Raw genomic sequence first — 20,083 nt, 5'->3', positions numbered from 1 at the left:
GCATCATAACGAAGGCAATAGCTGCCAATTCACTGGCTTGTTTTAAATGTTTCTATTGATGTTTTTAGGTAAATATTTATTTGGAAAAAAAGCTAATTGGATTGGTTCACGTACAATCCAACCCAAGTTCTTTATCACAGTTCCATCATTTCATCATTCAGTGGCTTTTTCCTGCTGTGTTCACTTCCACTTCTGGCAATGGAGCCAGGGAACCTGTTAATAATTTTATAAACTGGAGCGGGTTACAGTAATATGTTACAATTGTATTTCCCCTGTACGTTGCAAACATTTTTCGCGTGAGTCCAGGTTTCATCCCTCATTCTCTGTAGCAAGTGAATTATGACCATTCATTTTCATAGCAAGGCAAGGCCTTCCTTCCTCCAGTACATAAGCTAGCTGCTTATTTTCTACATCCAATAGTTACAGCTCTATACTGCTAAGGAGGCAGCCTGAGTGGTCTAAGTCTCTGCTGGAAACTCTCTGCAACCAGGGGTTCAAATCATGGCAGAGCGAGCTCAACCCTGTGTGCATTTCAGGGAACTAAATGGAGTTCCAGGCAGTGAACCTGCATCTGTGGCGTCAGCACGAGCCATAGTTCTGTCTGCTTTGCGTGGAGGCTCAAAGGGCCCTTGGAACTTTTTGTGGGAGTCATTAGGGATATGCCCCAGTTTCCATAACTAAAAATTTCTTCTCTCCCCACTGATGAGCAGTGTGCCCTGGGCAGGCTGGCCAGCTGGTTCCCTGCACTCCAGAGGTAGCTGGTACTGTATGTTTTATGGCCAACAACTGGTGGCCCTACTCCATTTTTATACATCCCTTGTTCACTCTAAACTCCCATTGGAGTCAATAAGAGTTTGGCCTGAGATAAGGTCTGAGTCAAGTTCTTCAGACTCTGGCCCATTGTCTATACGGTGAGTTGGGATCTTTTGAATTAGAAGTACCTACATACAAGGTTATTTATTCAAATTGATTACTTAGGCCCATGTCCTAACCCATTCACTTCCCAAGGTAGCTAAAGGTAAAATTCTCCAAGTGCACCCATGTGTCCTCAAAATCTATAAACATTCCTATTCCTGAGCCCTATAAGGAAGGCTGTTGAATGAGGCTTGGGAGTGATGGAATAGGGAGCACAAAGTACCCTAAAGCTTTAAAGGCAATGTGGGGCAAGACAGACACTCCCAGGCTACTATGTGGGGTGGGAAGGTGAGCTGAGAATCTGTCATTTAAAATGTTTGGTGTCATTCAACACTCTGGAAATGTTACAAGCGCGACGTCCCGTTCTCTGACCCTTTTATTAGCATCTCTGAGTGTGACAGATTTTTCTTCCAACCCAAATGGCCGGAAGTGATTTCTATTGACACCACCCCCACCACCACCGCACCCCCATAAGCAGCAATTACAATCTAGTGACTCGGATTTGCTGCTGGTTCAAGATGAACACGTCAAGCAGTGGGGTCATAGCCACAACCGTCAGGATCCAATTTCACAGGGGCATTTCAATACACCTGAAGCCAGTGCTGGGCAGACAGGGTGAAAACTGACCCTCTCACAGACAGGCTACTACTCAGGGCTTCCATGACAGGGGCCAGTGAGGGCTTTGCTGGGGTGTGACTTGGTATTCAGGGGGGTGGTCCAGATGTTCTCACCCAGTCACATCTCTATGCACAGCCATCTGTGCAAAAATTAACCCCGTTCTTACTCGTAATAGGTAGCACAAAGATGCTCTCAGGAAGTATACAGGCACATAAGGATGTGCATGTGCCTGGTGAGAGATCCATTACACCTGCTTCCAGGCTACTCTTCAGAATTTGGCCCTTTCTTTGGAACCTGCTACTTAAGCCAAACTCCTCTTTCTTACAGTTCTGGTACCGGCTCATCAAATGCTTCCTGAGTGTGAGGTCGAGAGAGAGTCATTTCCCAAGGGAAAGGGGAGTGAAAGCCCCATCATTTGAAACTGGCATGGACAAAGTCCTAGGAGACATACTTAAGGGATCAGTAATATACAGGAGAAGCTTAATTTGGCTAGTATTTGCCGTACAAAGCACATTGCCCAAAGCTTTACAGACTTCAATAAATAAGAGTAGAGGGAAAGAGGATTTAGAGGCAAGGGAGAAAAGGGATGTTTTCAGATTGGCTGAGCTGGGAAGCGGATGAGGCAGCAAGAACGCTGCATTGGCTATGTGAGGGGAGGCTGTATGTATATTTCCTATAATAAAAGTTTCTTATCTCTGATTACTCTGATTCTCTCCTGAGTTGCACTGGGCCATGCATGCAATGGCATATGACAAAGTGCCATCTCTGTAAAAGAATCAGCTAGCTACTCACTCTGCTTCTGGGTTCACGATCCTTACAAAGCCAGAGGCTGCTCCCTGGAATGGAATGTTTGCTTTGCAGCTATGGTTCCTTACAGCCTCAAGTGAATTTATGATCATAAGCTTCAGACATGAGCAATAAAGTGAAACCGAATTCCCCTTTGTCCACTGTGCTCTTCAGTGCCGACAGGGCAACGAAACCATCCTTCTTTGTCTTTTTCAATAGTTCAGCATGGTCCCTGACCAAACCCTAAGTGCTTGCTCAGATTCCACTTGGTTCTTTTATTCCCTGGAGCCAACAGATTTTTTCCCCACTGAACAAGAACCGAGTGCCAATGGAGTCCCCATGCTATTCTCTGAGTGGGGATAGGGAAGCTCAGCAGAGACCAGCTGCAGGATGGAGAAGAGACGGCAGGAGGAGGGCTGGGCCTGTGGTGTACATTCCTTGCCTTAAATGCCATGGGGAGGAGCCACCCTGGGGCCATGTCTACACTACAAAATTACGTCGACTAAACTTACCTCAGTGTGCAACCAGTGCAGTTATTACATCGCAGGCGTGTGCACGCACTTGGCTCATGGCGGCAGTGCGCGTCCTCACCAGGAGCGCTTGTGTCAAATGCATTGACCGTGTGGGGTATTGTGGGATGGCTCCTGAAAGCCAGCAACAGGCGATGCGAGTAACCCATCAGTGTCTACACTGACACTGCGTCGACCTACTTACAGTGACAGTGACTGTGCGCCGCTCGAGGAGGCGGTGTTACTATCAGCTTACAGAGGCACTTACACAGTGAAGAGACTTCCACAACAAAGTCGACAGGAGGCAGCTTACAGTGCCCTAACCCGGTTGTGTAGACCAGGCCTGGGTCGAGTGTAAGGGACATTAGCAGGGCAGGGGGAGGAAAGCATATACTGTTGTATCTCTTCTGTTGCTAAACAAAATCTGTCTCCAGAGACTTCTCTTCAGCATCTTTTCTCCAGCACTAACCTAAACAGAGGGGGAAATTCCTGTAGAGTAACAATATGAGGCAATCTGCAGCTGGTGCCCCCGATCTGTTTTTTTTCCAGCGGTAAACTGAGCAGCTGCTAACGCACGCAGCGTAGGACACAGGTGGACTTTATTGTCTAAAGCACCAACCAAGTGGGTAATTATTTTGGAACGGGGAGAAGAGCAAGCTCGGCCTGTGATTTGGAACAGGTGTGGAGGGAAAGTCATTTGAGCGCATGATGCTGTCAGTTTTAAGGGAGAAATGGGATGTTTCTGTAGGAATAAGCAAAGCCCTTCTCTGGGTGGTGTGGGGAGAGTTCAGTTGATGAGTGCGGTGGGGAGATGAGTTATTCAAAACATGGGGAGCAGTTTGACATGTTTTTTCAGCCCAGAGGGAGATGAGGTCAAAGGTTACATTCCATTTGCCTTAGTGTGGTTTTGCAATTTGACTCTAACCCTAGGGCTTAGCCGTGGTTATGCTGGCAACAAGGGAACTGGGAAAAGGAGGGGTCCTGCCTAGCATGAGCTCACATGTAGCGTGGAAGCCACATGTTGGCACAAAGCGTTGTAATAGGCAAATTGCAATTCTGGTGGTGGCGATGAGCGTCTTAAAGGGCCAGATCCTACAATCCTGAGGAAGAGTTCTGTCCTTAGTTCTCACTCTGGTACACATCTCACTGAATTCCATGGGAGTTTTGCCTGAGTAAAGTCCCCAAGATTTGCCCCAGAACGAAGTTGTTGTGTGGTGAAAAAGCTAACATCCCCATCAGTGGTTCATGCTACACGGTCCATAGTGCATGTCAACGATTCAAATGAGAAAAGCCCAGAATTGCCCTACCGGTCTGTGCTGCATCCAGACGGAAGACTGGGGCGGGGAGACTGGAGAGATAGGATAGCGGTGATTACATGCAAAGGGGAGCAGCAAAGGGAACAAGAAATGGATTGAATGTTTCTTTTACTAGCAGCACCAGCAAAGGTTCTCTCCCTACTCCACCCTGCACCCGAAAAAGTTCTATTTGGGTGGGAAGAAAAATAGCAGTCACAGCCCAGGGAGATGGGGGCAGATGCAACAGCAGACACAACAGTGTTGGCGTGCCTGATGGGCCAGGCTGTCATTAAGGCCAAGTTTTTTAGGAGTTTGTCACTAGAGGTGGGTAGGAACTGGATTTTCCATTTAGTGGGAAGTTCCGCAAGTTCAAGAATTTTTGTTGTTGTCTGAAAACAAAAAGTTCAAAATTTTCCATGTAATGAGATTAAAAAAATAAATAAAACCAACAACTTGATTTCAGGTCAATCGAAACATTTCATTTTGATAAAAACTAAACATTTCATTCCAATTTTCTGATTTTTCTTTTTAATTTTTTTGTTAAATGTTATCTAGAAAACAATGAATTTCATTTGAAGAAGTCCTTTTGTTGTGAAAAATTCCATAGGTGTTGAAATGGAACTTCTGGCATTATTGAAATGCCTCATTTTGTGGGGAGGGAGGGTGTTTAAAATGAAATTTAATTTAAATCAATGCATTTTGGGGAAACATTTGGATGCAAACAGCATTTTTTGTCATAAAACCATTCAGATGAAAAATTTCTGACCCTCTCTACTATTCGCTTGAAGGCACATCACCCACCATGAGTCAGCCCCTGGGTCATCTGGCTCTAGAACTGCTCCTGAGCTAAGTGCTGTCATCAGGAGCTTGTCTAGCAGTGCGGCAAAGGTGCAGGCTATCAGCCTGTAGAAGACATTTCTATTGTGCTGCCTTTGCTGACACCATTTGGTGCCACTGAGTTGATCTGGACTGTTGTTTCCTTAATGACGCCGTTTGCACTGGCTCATGAATCCCATGCTTCTGTGACGCCAGCAGAACATTCTCCCCCAGGAAATTACAGCTGCAGATGTTGCAACAGGCCAGCTGCCTGTTAACATGTTGTTTCCAAGGAAAAGGCTGAGTCGGAAGCAGTAACATTCTGTGAAGCCAGCTCCCACACTGGCAACGGCTCCGGCTCAAGCCAGTGATGTGGGCTTCTTTTTTCAGTGTCGTCGCCTGCAGGCTGGGTATCTCATGTCAGCAGCATTCCAGGCGATGCTACTCCGGGAATAATTAAATGCCACTGTGCTGTCATGCTGGCTGGTGTTGTGAAACAAAACCCAAGACGCGGGATCAGCAGGGACAGCACAATGCGGGAGGGCAGGGCATCTCGGCAACAGCTTTTAAAAGAACCCGTTGAGAAATTCAGCCTGTGCACTTTATTTAACAGCCTTTTCCAGTCCCTTTGCTATCTGCTGCAGGTATTTATCCTCACCACACTCTCTGAGGCAGGGATGTGCTATTAGCCCCATTGTCCAAGGGGAACTGAGGCACAGAGAGATTTAGGGCCAGATTTTTAAAGCTATTTAGGTGTTTAGAGAGTCAGATAGGTGCCTAGTGGGAGATCACCCACTGAAAACTCCCACTGAGTTTGGATCAGGCCCTAAGTGACTTGCCTAGGGTCATATAGGAAGCTTGTGGCAGAACTGTGCATGGACTCCAGGTCTCTCAAATCCCAGGCTTGCACCCTGAAACACTGTTTCATCTTTCTTTCCCTGTTGTATCCCTCATGGCAGGGAAGAGACAAGATTGAACTGTAATGCACGTGGGCCTGATCTACTCCCATTGAGGTAAACGGAAAGACACTCTGGATCCAGCCCTATAAAAGGATTCTTGATATATTCCCACTCCCCTGCTCTGATCACAGCTTACCCAGGACATGATCATGTACTTTGGGCCCTGAAATACTAAACCAGCAGGAGATACATGCTTGTCTGGTGAGTCACTTTATGAACTGAAGGGGAAGTGTCTTCTCTCTGAAACCATTCTCCTGGGGTGGGAGGGGCAGGGTGGTTACACCTGTCTAATTTTACTGAAGCTGTTGTTATAAAATCCATCATGGAAAAAGCTGTGGTAACGGCCTAATGATTTGAGCCTGCTCTTTTCCATTCCACTGAAGGCCAGCTCCAGATAAACAGCCTGGTTTCAACGTCGCTCCAAAGGCCTGTAAGTCATGCTAGCCAGCTGTTCCTCACTAACTGGAGATCATTTCGCATTTACCTTGGCTTTGGGGGATAAGAGGGTTTAGGCCTCAGAAGACAATAAAAGCTGGAGTTGCCTCGCAACAAAGGCCTCACTTATTCTCAGCCAGATGTCATGGTAGTGACAGATAAGCCTTGTCATGCCAGTTGTCTTAGTGATACCAGCGTGGCAGGTGCTATCTGTAACCCTACAAAAAGGCATTACATCTTTAGTTTCTCAGCTATATCTAGGAAGCTGTCACATAGCCACTCCCTGTGCCAGCCACCCTGGGCATAGCTTACAATGGATTGTCACCAATGCAACCTGAAATGTGTCCCTATAGCAGGAGATGAAGCGTTGGGTGCTTCTCTCTTACATGCTCTTTGTTTGTTTAATCTTTTCAAGGGGTCACGTTTGAAGAGAAGAAAAATGGAGACATTTTCGACTCAGTTTTATTTAAGCCGCTGCACCTTGGGAAAGACTAACTAAAACAACATCTGGAAAGCGCCAAACTTCGAGGATGCAGGCCGAGTGAGATGGCCCAGAGGAAAACACTGTGACTTGCCATCTCTGCAGGCCTAGGAGATCCAGTAAAATAGGCTTAATGATCTTAATCCTGGCCTCCCAGTATGGACATGTTTATTCAGAAGGGGCCAAGAGTGTGTTGCTTCAGGGCAGCTCAGATGGGTGCAGTGGGAGAACTATATGAGAGAACTTGCAAGGCATCTGCAACTTGGTGCGGAGCAGGGCTATTCACTTCCGTGGGATCAGAACATTTCTGCTGCTCATGCACGTTTGTGTCTTTGCAAATGAAGAGAGTCAACACGTGACTTCCAGCTGAGCCAAGATCTGAATGGCTGGCACTGGCCTGGCCTCTGAAGAGCACCAGCATTCACTGAGCTTACCTCAAAATGTGAAATACAGAAAGCTCTAGGCTCATGTTAAGAGTCCGAAGAAACCCCTATAACAAATCTCACTTTGAAAGGATCTACTCAAAAGACATGCCCGTAGCTCCGTTCTCTGGATGTACAGTGCACAAGCTCGGCTGGTGAATGCCATGGCAGTACATAGCAGCGCTCCGCCAATTCACAACTCTGGCTGCTTTGAGCAGTGCCACACGGATGCAACTGGATTCAGCTGGGAAGCGCTTGATTGACAATCTGCTCCTGCAGCCCCCTAAGCCAGCCACTCTCAGAGCTGCATCTCTTTTTCTGTAGCAGGATCTGAGACCACAGAACACATCGCCAGTCCCTCGCAGGGGTGGCAGCAGTTGGTCCTTATTGAAACTCAGGCCAGACTTTTAAGTAAAATCAATCATTTCTGTTAGATGGCTCTGCTATTCTGCACAAAACTCTCAGATACCATGGTGACTGGCATTCAACGGATGGAAAGACTGATCCACTTGGATGAGGCAGGCCTCGATTTTCCAGTAACTGTAAAAGTATCAGACAAATGAACTATGTAATATATTCCACAAATGGAGACAGCTGTAAGCCAATCAAAACACAGATCTGCCATCAGCTCCTGATCCAATTAGATTTTCATGCAAATTGGCTGGAACTGGCATTCACTAAAGAGATGTCAAAGTAACTGAGTTTCAGCAGCTGTCCACTAACACATGGGAGATCCAGGAGGGGAGATTAAAATGTTCTCAATTCATTTTAGAGGCTTTGTGAAATTCTGCCCAATGTAAATCAGCAATGAGTAACGCTATGCTCCCATGCCCTTAGATCTGTCAGCATCTCCCCCCCAATACCGTTTTGATAATAGCATTAATCTGCTTGACCTAGAAAAGGTTTTGCAAGTAGCTGCCAGTGCAGCACCCTGTTTAAACATTGTAAAGAAAACCATGGATAGTTTCCCCCATTGTCATTGCAATGCTATGGCACAATGCTATATTTAAGACTCCAGGGTGGGCACATACCCATAGGGCACATTCTTTTGGGAGCAGTCATTCTTAATGTCATCAGCAGGGAAAAGGAAACGGTCCTTTGTCCTTTATCTTTCTTGAGGACAGCCACTCTCTCTGGTGCTTCTCTGGGTGAATCTGGCTTATCTGTAAGTAGGCTACAGTTTATACAAGACTTATAAGACTTTTATAACAACATCAGCTATTGCAAGCGTTCATTGCACTTGCACATGGCGATAATTCATGCTTCTTGAGTGTCTCTTGCCTGAAAGGGTTCCTAACACCCCCCCCCACCCGCCACCCAGTCTTTTCCTTCTGAGACTGTTTTTCCGGCAAGAATCCATTCATTGGTAGTTTTTTCTAAATAGATCATTGCATTTTGGACTGGAAAGCAGTCGGCTGCAATACAGCTGGCATTATGTTTTAACAGAACAAAGCTCTATGTCTCTACAGAAGACCTTAGGTTGCAGAGCATTGAACGTTAATTCAAAACGATCGAGGAAAAAAACTGAAGTAAAATAAAAGCAAACATGAAACAATATTTATGTGTAGACCATGGAAACACATAGCTGATGCCTGGTAGTTATTTTTCAGCTGAAATATAGTTCAGATCATATTTTAAAGAGCATAGAAGCATTTTTCTGAAAAATAAGGTTGGTCTTATTTTCTTTTCCTTATATTTCCTTTGCTGTCTAGGGAAGCCTCTTCTCAAGCTGTGTTCTACTGATGGAATAGTGACATGATAATTCTATAGTTTACTTTGCATGTTGGGATATTTTGAGTTCCCTATGACAAATAAGTTTTCATCTGGGGTATTTTTAAGCAGGTTACTTACATTAACATTTAAACAGCTTATTAAAAGAATTAGACTAATGCAACATAATTGTATCAAATCTGTATCTTCCTGGCTGAATAATGTTTTAGGATTAGAAATGCAATAAACTAAAAGCCAAACCAAAATAGCTAGGGAAAAATTCCTTCCATTGAAATGAGCCAGTGACAGGTTTAACTGCATGGGTTTTCAAGGAATATTATTAATAAGGGTAACATTTTCTGAAGTGCCTAAATCTTATTTTCAAAAGTCACTTAGGATCCTAAGCCTCATTGAAAAGCATTCCGATTCAGGTGTTTACAGTTCGAAGTCATTTTGGAAAATAGGACTTAGGCTCCTAAATCCACTTAAGCATTTTTGAAAAATCTACCCCAAATCTTTTATAACCAAAGTCTTTTCCTACCCATTCATTGAATCCTGTAATTTGTATGTGACCCAGACTGATTTAGCTTTCATGTATTAGTCACATCAGGGCTACTCTGGAGGACTTGTTCGCTTTCATGAAGCGGGTTTCTGGAAAGGCTGTAGGTGGGGTGGGCTAGGAAGGGATACCCTTTTAAAAGTTGGTGCCATTTAATCCCCAGGCATTTATTCAGTACTTAAAAGCAGCTCACTGCACATTCCCAGAGGAGGGGCTGCAGGGATAGCTTAGCTTTTTAGGCAGCTGATGGGAGGAAATGGACCAGAGCCAGTAGCCACATTTTTCACCCCCCACATTTCCACCTCTAGCAAAGAGAACAGACGAGAGGATTTGATATCATATATGATAATCACATTGTAAGGAGAGTGGTCACTTTGGATAAGCTATTACCAGCAGGAGAGTGAGTTTGTGTGTGTGGTTTTTGGAGGAGGGGTGGGGGTGAGAAAACCTGGATTTGTGCTGGAAATGGCCCACCTTGATTTTCATACACATTGTAAAGAGAGTGGTCACTTTGGATGGGCTATTACCAACAGGAGAGTGAGTTTGGGGCGGGGGGGAGGAGGGGTGGAGGGTGAGAAAACCTGGATTTGTGCTGGAAATGGCTCAACTTGATTATCATACACATTGTAAGGAGAGTGATCACTTTAGATAAGCTATTACCAGCAGGAGAGTGGGATGGGAGGAGGTATTGTTTCATGGTCTCTGTGTATATAATGTCTTCTGCAGTTTCCACAGTACGCATCCGATGAAGTGAGCTGTAGCTCACGAAAGCTTATGCTCAAATAAATTGGTTAGTCTCTAAGGTGCCACAAGTACTCCTTTTCTTTTAGCACATTTTAAGGTGCCCTTGGATTTAAAAAGATTTCAGTTTTGTGCCTATGGATTCCAGTCCAAAACTCTGATGACTTTCTAACATGTTTTAAGATTGTCTATCAAACCTATTTTAGTTTAATTTATCCCACCTCATCTACCCTATCTGGCTCATCTAGGTTTTATACCAGGCTCCTCCTTGTAGTGTCTGAATGCTATTTTGGAGCTTGATCCCACACCCATGGAAGCCTGTGGAAAGACTCCCCCCCGATTTAATCGGGCCTTCGTGAACAATCAACGTAGTGACTGGATTTTAGCTATTTATTGTTCTTTTCCTGACACCAGTTACTTTTAAAGGCTCTTGAAGGACCCTCTGCTCTTAGATTTTTATTTTTCACCAAGAATTGATTTCACTGCTGTGGAACCAAAATTGTTCATAGATGTTAAGACCAGAAAGGGCTGTTCTGATCTCTTGCATAACACAGGTCAGAGAACCTCACCCAGTAACTTCTGCATCAAGCCCAGCACTTCTGTTTGAGTTAGAGAATATCTTTTAGAAATATTTTTTTCACTGCTTTGTTTTTAAGGCAGATGCTGGCCCCAGTTTTTAAAATGGGAATCCCTCATTTGCAAGCAAATGGATGCTTAGGAACCAGAAATAAGTTGCTGTCTTAAAGATTTGAGATTGGTCTCATTGAAGTTAATAGGTGTTTATTTGTACGTGCAAATGAAGGGTTATCCTGGACTGTCAGAGACAGCCCATTTGGAAGGGGGGCTTAAGGTGTATTTGACTCTGTTCTGGCAGGTAAGATCCCTCTGTGAGTGCTCAGCATGGAAACTCGGACTCTGTTTCACCGCAGTGAGGAGGAGCAAAAGGAGGAGAGCCAACGCAGCTTGCAGATGACCTCTACCACAAGAAAGGCAAAGTTCAGGTCCAGGTGAGTCAAGGGGCTAGTGATGAGTCAAAGAGTTTATGATGAAGTGAGTCAGGTCCCAGTGAATCAGCCAGGCCTAGGCAAGTCAAGGGACTGGTGGTAAGTCAAGGGATTATCAATAAGTGAAATAAATAGAATGCCTTGTTCACTTATTCATACAACACACCCAGCTACGTCCTGTGCTGCCTAACCTGGACTGTGGTTTCAAATAAGCAACTGATTCTTTACTGCCTGCCCTAAAGAGCTGTGTGTGCCAATCTATGAACATTGCATCCCAACCCATCAGAGAGTGGTAGATGAAGTAAGTAAGTAGATGGAGTTCTATGGGAAGAATAGCTGATGTTAAGAGCAACCCTACAATAACAAGTCTGTCTGTTGGTCCCAGATCTCATAAGCCATCCCTATAATTATAAACCATTGCATATGTGGACACCAGCCCAAAAGGCAACTCTACAATAATAAACTAGTGTGTGCAGCCCAGCCCTCAGGAGTGGCTCTATAATATGAAATTAGTGTCTGCACAGCCTCACGCATGTGAAAGACACTACAATAATATGCCTGTGTGCCTACAATAAGGGGAAAGGCCGTAAAGGTCCAGATTTCTGTTTTAAATGTCCAAGGAGAAACTATAAGAAGAATAATTGCAAATACCTTTGTTGATCTTTCTTTTAGGGGCTACTGAAATAGATCTTCAGTGTTCAAATTATAGCTCAATATACTCACTCTAAAGCATGGTCCTTCACTCTCTTGTGCTTTGAGTTTGGTGGAATGGGTGCCCAGATTCCCAAAGGTATTACAGTACCCAGCTCCCACTGAAATGAATGGGAGCTAAGGGCCTAAATGCCTATGAGTAGCTGGGCCTGGGGCCCTTTCTCTTTTCATTCACTGCTGTAACTCCAGCCCAGATTAGTCATGGCTGAAAGTGATTTCCATAAGATGGCTATGGTTGGATGGTCTAATGGGCCAAGCAAAGTAGACTGAGGTAACATTTCCAAAAGTGACTTAGGTGCCTAGGAGCCTAATTCTCATTGACTTCCAATGAGGCTTCTAAGACCCAGATCCTCAAAGGTATTTAGGAGCCTAAGTCACTTTTTAAAATGGGACTTAGGTTCCTAAGTCAGGCACTTTTGGAAATGTGACCCTTGCTGCTGGACATGTACGTCCAGGGATCATTTTCTTTATGAGTCTATTCAACATGATCTGAATTATTTTTCTGTATCTGCCACCTGAAGTGAGGAAGAAGAGACTTTCACCGTTTCAGAATTATCCATAGCAGCTGCCCTCGCCTTGACCTCAGAAGTATCATGGTAGGTCTGACATGAATATTGCTACTGTGGTTGTATAGAGTGGGCTAGATTTAGATCACATGTACCTAGAAGATGCACAGATTCACAATAATTCTTAATTTGAACCAATAATAGACCTTGTAATGTTACTACCATAGATTTACCCAGGCAAGGCAATTTGTGGATATGGTATAGTGTCTTGTAGTTAGAGCCCGGGAGCCAATGCTGTTTGGTTCTATCCCCAGCTCTGTAAGTGACTGCATGACCTCAGACAATTTCACTTCACTTCTCCCTGCCTCTGTTTCCCATCCCAAAACTGATGATAACAATCCTCCTCTATCTCCCAGGGGAGATGTGAGGTCTAATTAATCAATGCATGCATGCATGCAAAAGCATTTGGAGATCCTTGTTGGGAGGTGCAGAGTGCTATGAGATGGACCCATAGGATCAAGAGACACATTGTACAGCTTTCATAATGCCTGGGTGAATTTTTAAGAGACCTGCGGCCCATTCCTTCTCTCAGTGAGATTAATGGCAAAACTCTCAGTGACTTCCACCGGGTGCAGGACCTAGCCTCAGGTTCCTAAATTCTTGGTGTATTCATGTTTCTCTATACACCCCATTCATTTTTCCATCCTGGCAAGTAAAAGTAAGTTTGAGAAAGGATCTTTATCTCCAAAGTTCTCATTGGAAAGGAAACACTATGGGACAAATCCTAGCAACATACCAGAAAGTCAGAAAAGCAAGGGCTGCAGGATAGAGCCAAAGCAGCTGCTTGGGCTACTTGACTCAAGACCAGAAGCCAGAAACTCCTGGCTTCTAATTCGACTTGTTTTCTATGTAGCCATGGGGAAGTTACTCAGCTGTTCTGTGCCTCAGCTTCCCCATTCTACAATAGGGTTAACAGTTACTAGCCACCCAAGAGGTGGTGAGGGTTAATCCGTGGATGTTTGCAAAGGGTTCTGAAGATGTGAAGCTTCAGTATATACGCTGCCAGATCCAGCCAGTGGAAGGGAATCCAAGTCATTAGTAGGCAAAGTACCATGCAGTAGGCAAGCTCAAAGCACCCCCAGGGCACAGCTAGTTGAAAAACACAATTTCTGTCCCGTGCTGCAGCCCAAATTGAGACAAAAGGTCAAAATTTCAGATTTTTTCACAAAACGAAATATTCTGATATGTTTTGTTGCTATAGGGTAAAAATGTTTGGTTTGGACTTTACCATTTCTGCTCAGACAATATGTCACAATATGAATAGTCCAAACAATAACATCTAAGTTAAATGTTTCAGCCTTCTCAAAACAAAATGTTTCAATAATTGTCCGCTGAAAATTCAACACCGTCAGGATGTGCCCATGAAACCTTTTGATTTCATTGAATCAGCATTTTCCGAAGGAAATCTGTTCTGTCGGAACATTTTGGACCCACTTTGCTTCAGGTCGGGGTGCTTGTCACTTGCTGTCTTCAAGCACAAAACACTCATTGCTAATGGAAATCTGTTGCTGCAGGTGGCAGAATAAATACGTACTGGATTTGAGGCTAGCTGTGCCCTTATTCCTGAGCCCACTCTGCAGTGCAGTTAGCAGCCGCTCCTAGAGCTGGCTGCTCCAGGCCAGGACTTAGAGGAGACTGGGCAGCATAGTCTTAGTTAGTCTGGGAGCCAGAGAGAACCACAGCTCCAGAGACCGCAATAGGGAATTTCTATGGGACACTACACACGACTCTTAACCCTCATCCTCCTAGTGCCACGGTGTATAACAACCCATCATGCCAGCACTGTCTGGCTTCTAGAGTTTAAGATAGCAATATCCCATCCATGCCCACTGCTGAGTGGGTACCAGAGTGTCCTTCCTTATAGACCTGCATAGATTTAGCCCGGCGTGTGTGCAATGAAAACTCACAAAGGACTTCACCAGTTGTGGCTGTTTTATTAACATTGGCTGTTGCAGGGAATTCAAGCTGAGGAGAGAAGCTACCATCATAGAGCTGGAGAAGCGGGGTCAGAAGAGAGTCCGGTTTGGGAATGAAATGGAAAAGCTGGAGAAGGCGGTCATTAGGAACTGCAGGCTCCTGCGCGTGAAGGCTGATCGGAAGGCCTTTCGCAAGAAGGTCAGAGTTGCAAAGGGATTGCAAGAATATCCAGAGTTATAACAATTAATGCTAGCAAGCATTATGTGGAAGGGATATTAAACCTCTTGCTTCAGGGTTTAAGTTGATCTCTAGCTACTGGAGATCAGGCTGAGACCTAGCTTATGTCCACACTACAGCATTTGCAGCAGTGCAGCTGCCATGTTTCTGGTGAAGACGCTCTAAGCCGACAGGAGAGAGCTCTCCTGTCGGCTTAATAACTCCTCCCTTCATGAGAGGCAGTAGCTAAATTAGTGGGAAAACTTCTCCCTCTGACATAGCACTGTCTACACCAGCACTTAGGTCGGTATAACTACATCGCTCAGAGGTGGAGATTATTCATACCCCTGTGTGATGTAAGTTATACCGAAGTAATTTGTAGCGTAGACATAACCCGAATGTAGAGGCAGATTACCAACATCTGTCGCGAAGGGGTTCCTACACCTTCCTGTGAAGCAGCCAGGGCTGGCCACTGTCCGAGACAGGACACTGGGCTAGATGGACGATGGGTCTGATCCAGGCTGGTAACCTCATGGTCCTAAGAGGGGGAATTTCTGGCTATTTTCTTACAAGTGATGAGTGTTTCAAAATCTACCCCAGAAACTACCTACTTTTCATTCCACCCAAGTTAAAATACTATAAAGCTGGCTGAGGCCAGCACCATTCATACAGCCACCACATCCATACCAGGCACTCCAGCAAAGCAATCACTGTGTGGGTAATGGAGTGAAAAACATAGCCCTGTCTTTCCTTGCCATTTCCACCAGTGACACTGTCTTTGGAGTTAACAGATCCCCACAGTTCTCTAACATTAAGGGGCTAAGTAGCTGCCCAAAAAGCAAGATTTGAGGTTTCTCTCCACCTGCTGTCACTCCAGTAGAGCCAGGGTAAGATCCTCAGCTGGTGTAACTTAGTGACAGCCCTTTGAAATGAACAGAGTAACGCTGAGCTACTCCAGCTGAGGATTGGGCCCTTATTTCTTTACTGTCACTAAATCCAGCAAGGAGAAAGGCTTTCAGAAGTTGCATGCCCCTTCAAGAAAGTGTCTCTTCTGGGACAGTTTGTTCTCAGCTTGTTAACAGAAGGCATCTGCCACCAGTATTGGGGTTGGAAACTTTCACCCTCGTGAAGCTATGAAAGTGGTGTGCAGCTCTGTTTTGACAACCACTCCAATCAACTTCAGAGCCAAGATCTCTGCTGGGTGGGAGCAGCCTGCCGTTTTGCAATGGGAGAAGGCTGTTGCCATTTACACGTGCCTCTTCTTCAAAAGAACCTGCATCGTTAGAACATAATCCTGTTGTCCTTGTCCATTCAATCCTTGCCCTAGGCTCTAGAGAAGGCCCAGCGGGAGAAAGAGTACATCGAGCTGCTTTCAAGCCGGCCCCCCTTGATCTGGATCCCACTCAGAGTTCATGCAGTCTGGGAGAGAATGGGGGTGAAGCTTACATGTATCATTCTGGCTTCCCCTCCACCGCAGGTCACCTGGTGCGTGAGTTGGGGGCGATGACTGGAGCTGACCTTGTGGATACAAAGCATGTATGCACTTTGAGGGGCAAACAGGAGCGGAGTAGCTGTGTCTTGTTAGAAAGCTCTAAAAGGGTGGGGGGAAGGGGAACACGGTGTTCGGAAAATACAGAAAACACTTTCCCTTCTGGGTCAGTGCTTCAAATACCCTCCCCGATTGGCTGGGAGTTGTTACTGTCTGGTGACGCTCTGTGAAATGGGCGGCTCCCACAGAACAAGGTGTCCAGGTCTGAAAACATCTGCACAGTCAGTAGAAACTGCCCTCTGATAGGCAGTCTCAGCAGAGAAGCGCAGGATCCAATGGGCCCCGGAGAGAGAGAACGGTTGTGGTTTTTGTCCCACTGAGCTGTCTGAGGCAGGGCTGATTCACATATCAATGACATGAGGCATGGAGAACTTGCCCTGCTGCTGTATCGATTCTGTGCATAAGCAGAAGACCAAACCCACCAGGGCTATCAAACTCGCTGCTCCCTCCAGCTCCAGATTCACTCAACAAATGACAGGGGGGGAAATATATTGACAATTCAGTGGAGGTTTTATTTGACCCTAATGGCCTCTCTGGGTAAACTAGACTCCAGAAAGACCCACCGGCAGACACCACTCCCTCAGCTCCCATTGGCCACGGAGATGCCGGCAGCTTCCCGGGAGTCACACAGAGCCAGGTAGGGAGCCTGCCTGCGCTGTCAACCGGACTTTTGACAGCCCGTCAGCAGTGCTGACTGGAGCCGCCAGGGTCCCTTTTTGACCGGGTGTTCCGGTCAAAAACTGGACACCTGGCAACCCTAGTCCCACCCCAGGGAGAGAATTCTCCTGGGCTATAAGCAAGACTAACCAATGTTTGGTTTCAGCCGTGTTAGTCTGTATTTGCAAAAAGAAAAGGAGTACTTGTGGTACCTTAGAGACTAACCAATTTATTTGAGCATAAGCTTTCATGAGCTACAGCTCACTTCATTGGATGCATACTGTGGAAAATACAGAAGATGTTTTTATACACACAAACCATGAAAAAATGGGTGTTTATCACTACAAAAGGTTTTCTCTCCCCCCACCCCATTCTCCTGTTGGTAATAGCTTATCTAAAGTGATCACTCTCCTTACAATGTGTATGATAATCAAGGTGGGCCATTTCCAGCACAAATCCAGGGTTTAACAAGAACGTCTGAGGAACGGGGGTAGGGGAGGGAGGGGGGTGTGGTAGGAAAAAACAAGGGGAAATAGGTTACCTTGCATAATGACTTAGCCACTCCCAGTCTTTATTCAAGCCTAAGTTAATTGTATCCAATTTGCAAATGAATTCCAATTCAGCAGTCTCTCGCTGGAGTCTGGTTTTGAAGTTTTTCTGTTGTAATATCGCAACTTTCATGTCTGTAATCGCGTGACCAGAGAGATTGAAGTGTTCTCCGACTGGTTTATGGATCACTTTAGATAAGCTATTACCAACAGGAGAGTGGGTTTGTGGGGGGGGAGGGGGAGAAAACCTGGATTTGTGCTGGAAATGGCCCACCTTGATTATCATACACATTGTAAGGAGAGTGATCACTTTAGATAAGCTATTACCAGCACGAGAGTAGGGTGGGGGGAGAGAAAACCTTTTGTAGTGATAAACACCCATTTTTTCATGGTTTGTGTGTATAAAAACATCTTCTGTATTTTCCACAGTATGCATCCGATGAAGTGAGCTGTAGCTCACGAAAGCTTATGCTCAAATAAATTGGGTAGTCTCTAAGGTGCCACAAGTACTCCTTTTCTTTTAACCAATGTTTCACATTCTCAAAGTAAAGGCAGAAGAGCCAGTCCTCTCTTATTTATCGATGCCAAACTGATGTAAGGGGCCTTAGTGTAAGTAAGCATCAGGCCCGTATGGGTCCAGATTCTGCACTACTAAAGCAAATGGGAGCTTTGCCATTTGGCTCCAATGGATGTCAGCTCAGGCCTGTTGCCTACACCCATTGTGGCCTTTCTGACGCAGCTCTTATCAGAGACCACAATCCTGGAAATGAAGTCTCAGCAGTTGATGAATGCTTGATATTGAACTCTCACCAGTGTATAACCCAGCACCTCTGACTGTGTTGTCAGCAGTGTGGATAGAACCCAGGACTTATGGACCTAAAAGTGTGAGCCTCTAGTCTACTGCCTGAGCTATAAGAATCTCAGCATGGTTCATCCATTACAGGGAGACAGGGCTACACTCAGCAAGCGAGGCTTACATATGTAATTCCAGGGACTTCAGTGAAATTACTCCTGATAAATGCCAGTGTAAATTATATCAGGCTCAGGACACAGGCATGTGCATGTGCAGGGGCAGTTGCCTATGTATCTCTGTATGCGTTCTGAGTTTGGAGGTGCCTGGGTATGAGGAGGTATGTATGAGCACTGGAGAGGAGCAGGAAAAGCTGTTACCCCAGACTCTGGTGTCTGCAAATAGGCAGTTGTGGAATGCTCATTTGTTTCAAAAGGGCCTGATTCTGATCCTCCTTCCCACCTGGTTATACCCTCTTCTGATTTCCATGTGGAAGCTCTCACCAGAAAACGAAAGAACATTTCCTTCTCCCTCCTCTGGAATAGAAGGAAAGGTCTCGCCCTTTCTCCCATGCTGCTGCTGCACCACCTACACCTGTTCAAACACAGCGTGTTACAGAGAAGTTCTGAGCCGAGCTAGGGAAGACTCTGAGGCCCTTTATAGTTGTGTACTAGAACGTATTACATAATAACAAGACTACTCCCTAAAGCTTTCGATTTGGCCTCAGACCAGAAGTAAATGAGCCCCCAGCACAAACAGATTTTGATACTTAGAGGAAGCCCTCCTGCAGTCTCTTAAAATAATTTATGATATCTCTCTCTAACAAGTTTGACAGTGGTCAGGCTAAGTCCCAAAAGTCTAGGTTCTTTGGCAGAGATTAAACCAGCCCAAAACCTCAGAGACCAACACCCTCAAACTCTGGGGAGTACTGAATCTGGATCCAAAACTCTGTGGCTCATGCCCATTAGCAAATATCTTATCTCGGTGGGACAAATTAGTTGTTGATTTAGCCCACATATATACAGTCCACGTAGCATTTCAGTGTGATGGTGGCAGAAAATCAGCTGTTCCAGAGTAAGCAATGATAAGAGGTATGTTTCTTCCAAGCAGGGGTGTTGTTGCTGTATAGACGGGATGCTTCTGTTGACTCTGATCAGGGATTATTTATTTATTTACTCATCTGTAGAAAAGGATGACACAAAATATTTCAAGAAACTCCTAGTATGTTCCAGTTTAGGAGCTGTTGTTTCTAATCTTCCTTCTGGTCTGGACGTCATCCTTGCTTTTATTTTGACCTGGGGGGAGGTTTGCTAGAGGGGAGAGAACAGGAGACTTCTACAAATAGGCTGCTACTCAAAGGAGGAGATGGCCTTTTTAGTTTACATTATAGTCTTCCCATAAACTGTAGTAAACCCTTGTATCCAATGCAGAGTGTAGGACTGAGCACTCCAGAGATGCCTAAGTGAGGCAATGTTATTTTATTATTTATTTGTATTGTAGTAGCACTTAGGAGCCCCAATCATGGACCAGGGTCCCACTGTGCTGGGCACCGTACAAGCACAGAACAAGTCCCTGCCCCAAAGAGCTTACAATCCACGTCTAGAGCTATTCGAGTTACACAAATAAGCAAACTAAACAAGAAGAATTGTACATTGGTGGAACTGACTCAATTCCTCTAGCCCGTTACAAGCTTCAGGGAGGTTTATGAACAGGCTTTACATTTGCTCTTAAAGACGGTTCCATACAAACTTTTTCAGAATGTGACCTCTTTGATTCACTCCCTCCAGAGTTATCTCAGCTGTCAGAGCAGTGTCACCTATGTACCAATACCGAACTTAGCTTTGGAGAGTGGATCATTGTGCTAAAGCCCCCACATCTC

The 20,083-nt window shown here is 45.2% G+C and overlaps 1 protein-coding gene across 1 annotated transcript in view; it reads left to right on the top strand.

Annotated features, from left to right (window-relative positions):
* Positions 1-11,146: 11,146 nt before the first annotated feature.
* The window catches only part of MYOM3 (myomesin 3), a 57,925-nt gene continuing 48,988 nt past the window's right edge, over positions 11,147-20,083 (top strand). The window contains exons 1-4 of the mRNA XM_073318086.2: positions 11,147-11,253; positions 12,483-12,557; positions 14,483-14,642; positions 15,988-16,145. Of these exons, the coding sequence (XP_073174187.2) occupies positions 11,147-11,253; positions 12,483-12,557; positions 14,483-14,642; positions 15,988-16,145 (500 nt within the window). The remainder of the gene's footprint in view (positions 11,254-12,482; positions 12,558-14,482; positions 14,643-15,987; positions 16,146-20,083) is intronic.

The sequence above is a fragment of the Lepidochelys kempii genome, chromosome 19 (genome assembly GCF_965140285.1).
Source record: "Lepidochelys kempii isolate rLepKem1 chromosome 19, rLepKem1.hap1, whole genome shotgun sequence".
NCBI lineage: Eukaryota > Metazoa > Chordata > Testudines > Cheloniidae > Lepidochelys > Lepidochelys kempii.
The sequence above is the reverse complement of the archived record's forward strand: the minus strand, read 5'-3'. Positions and strand labels throughout refer to the sequence as shown.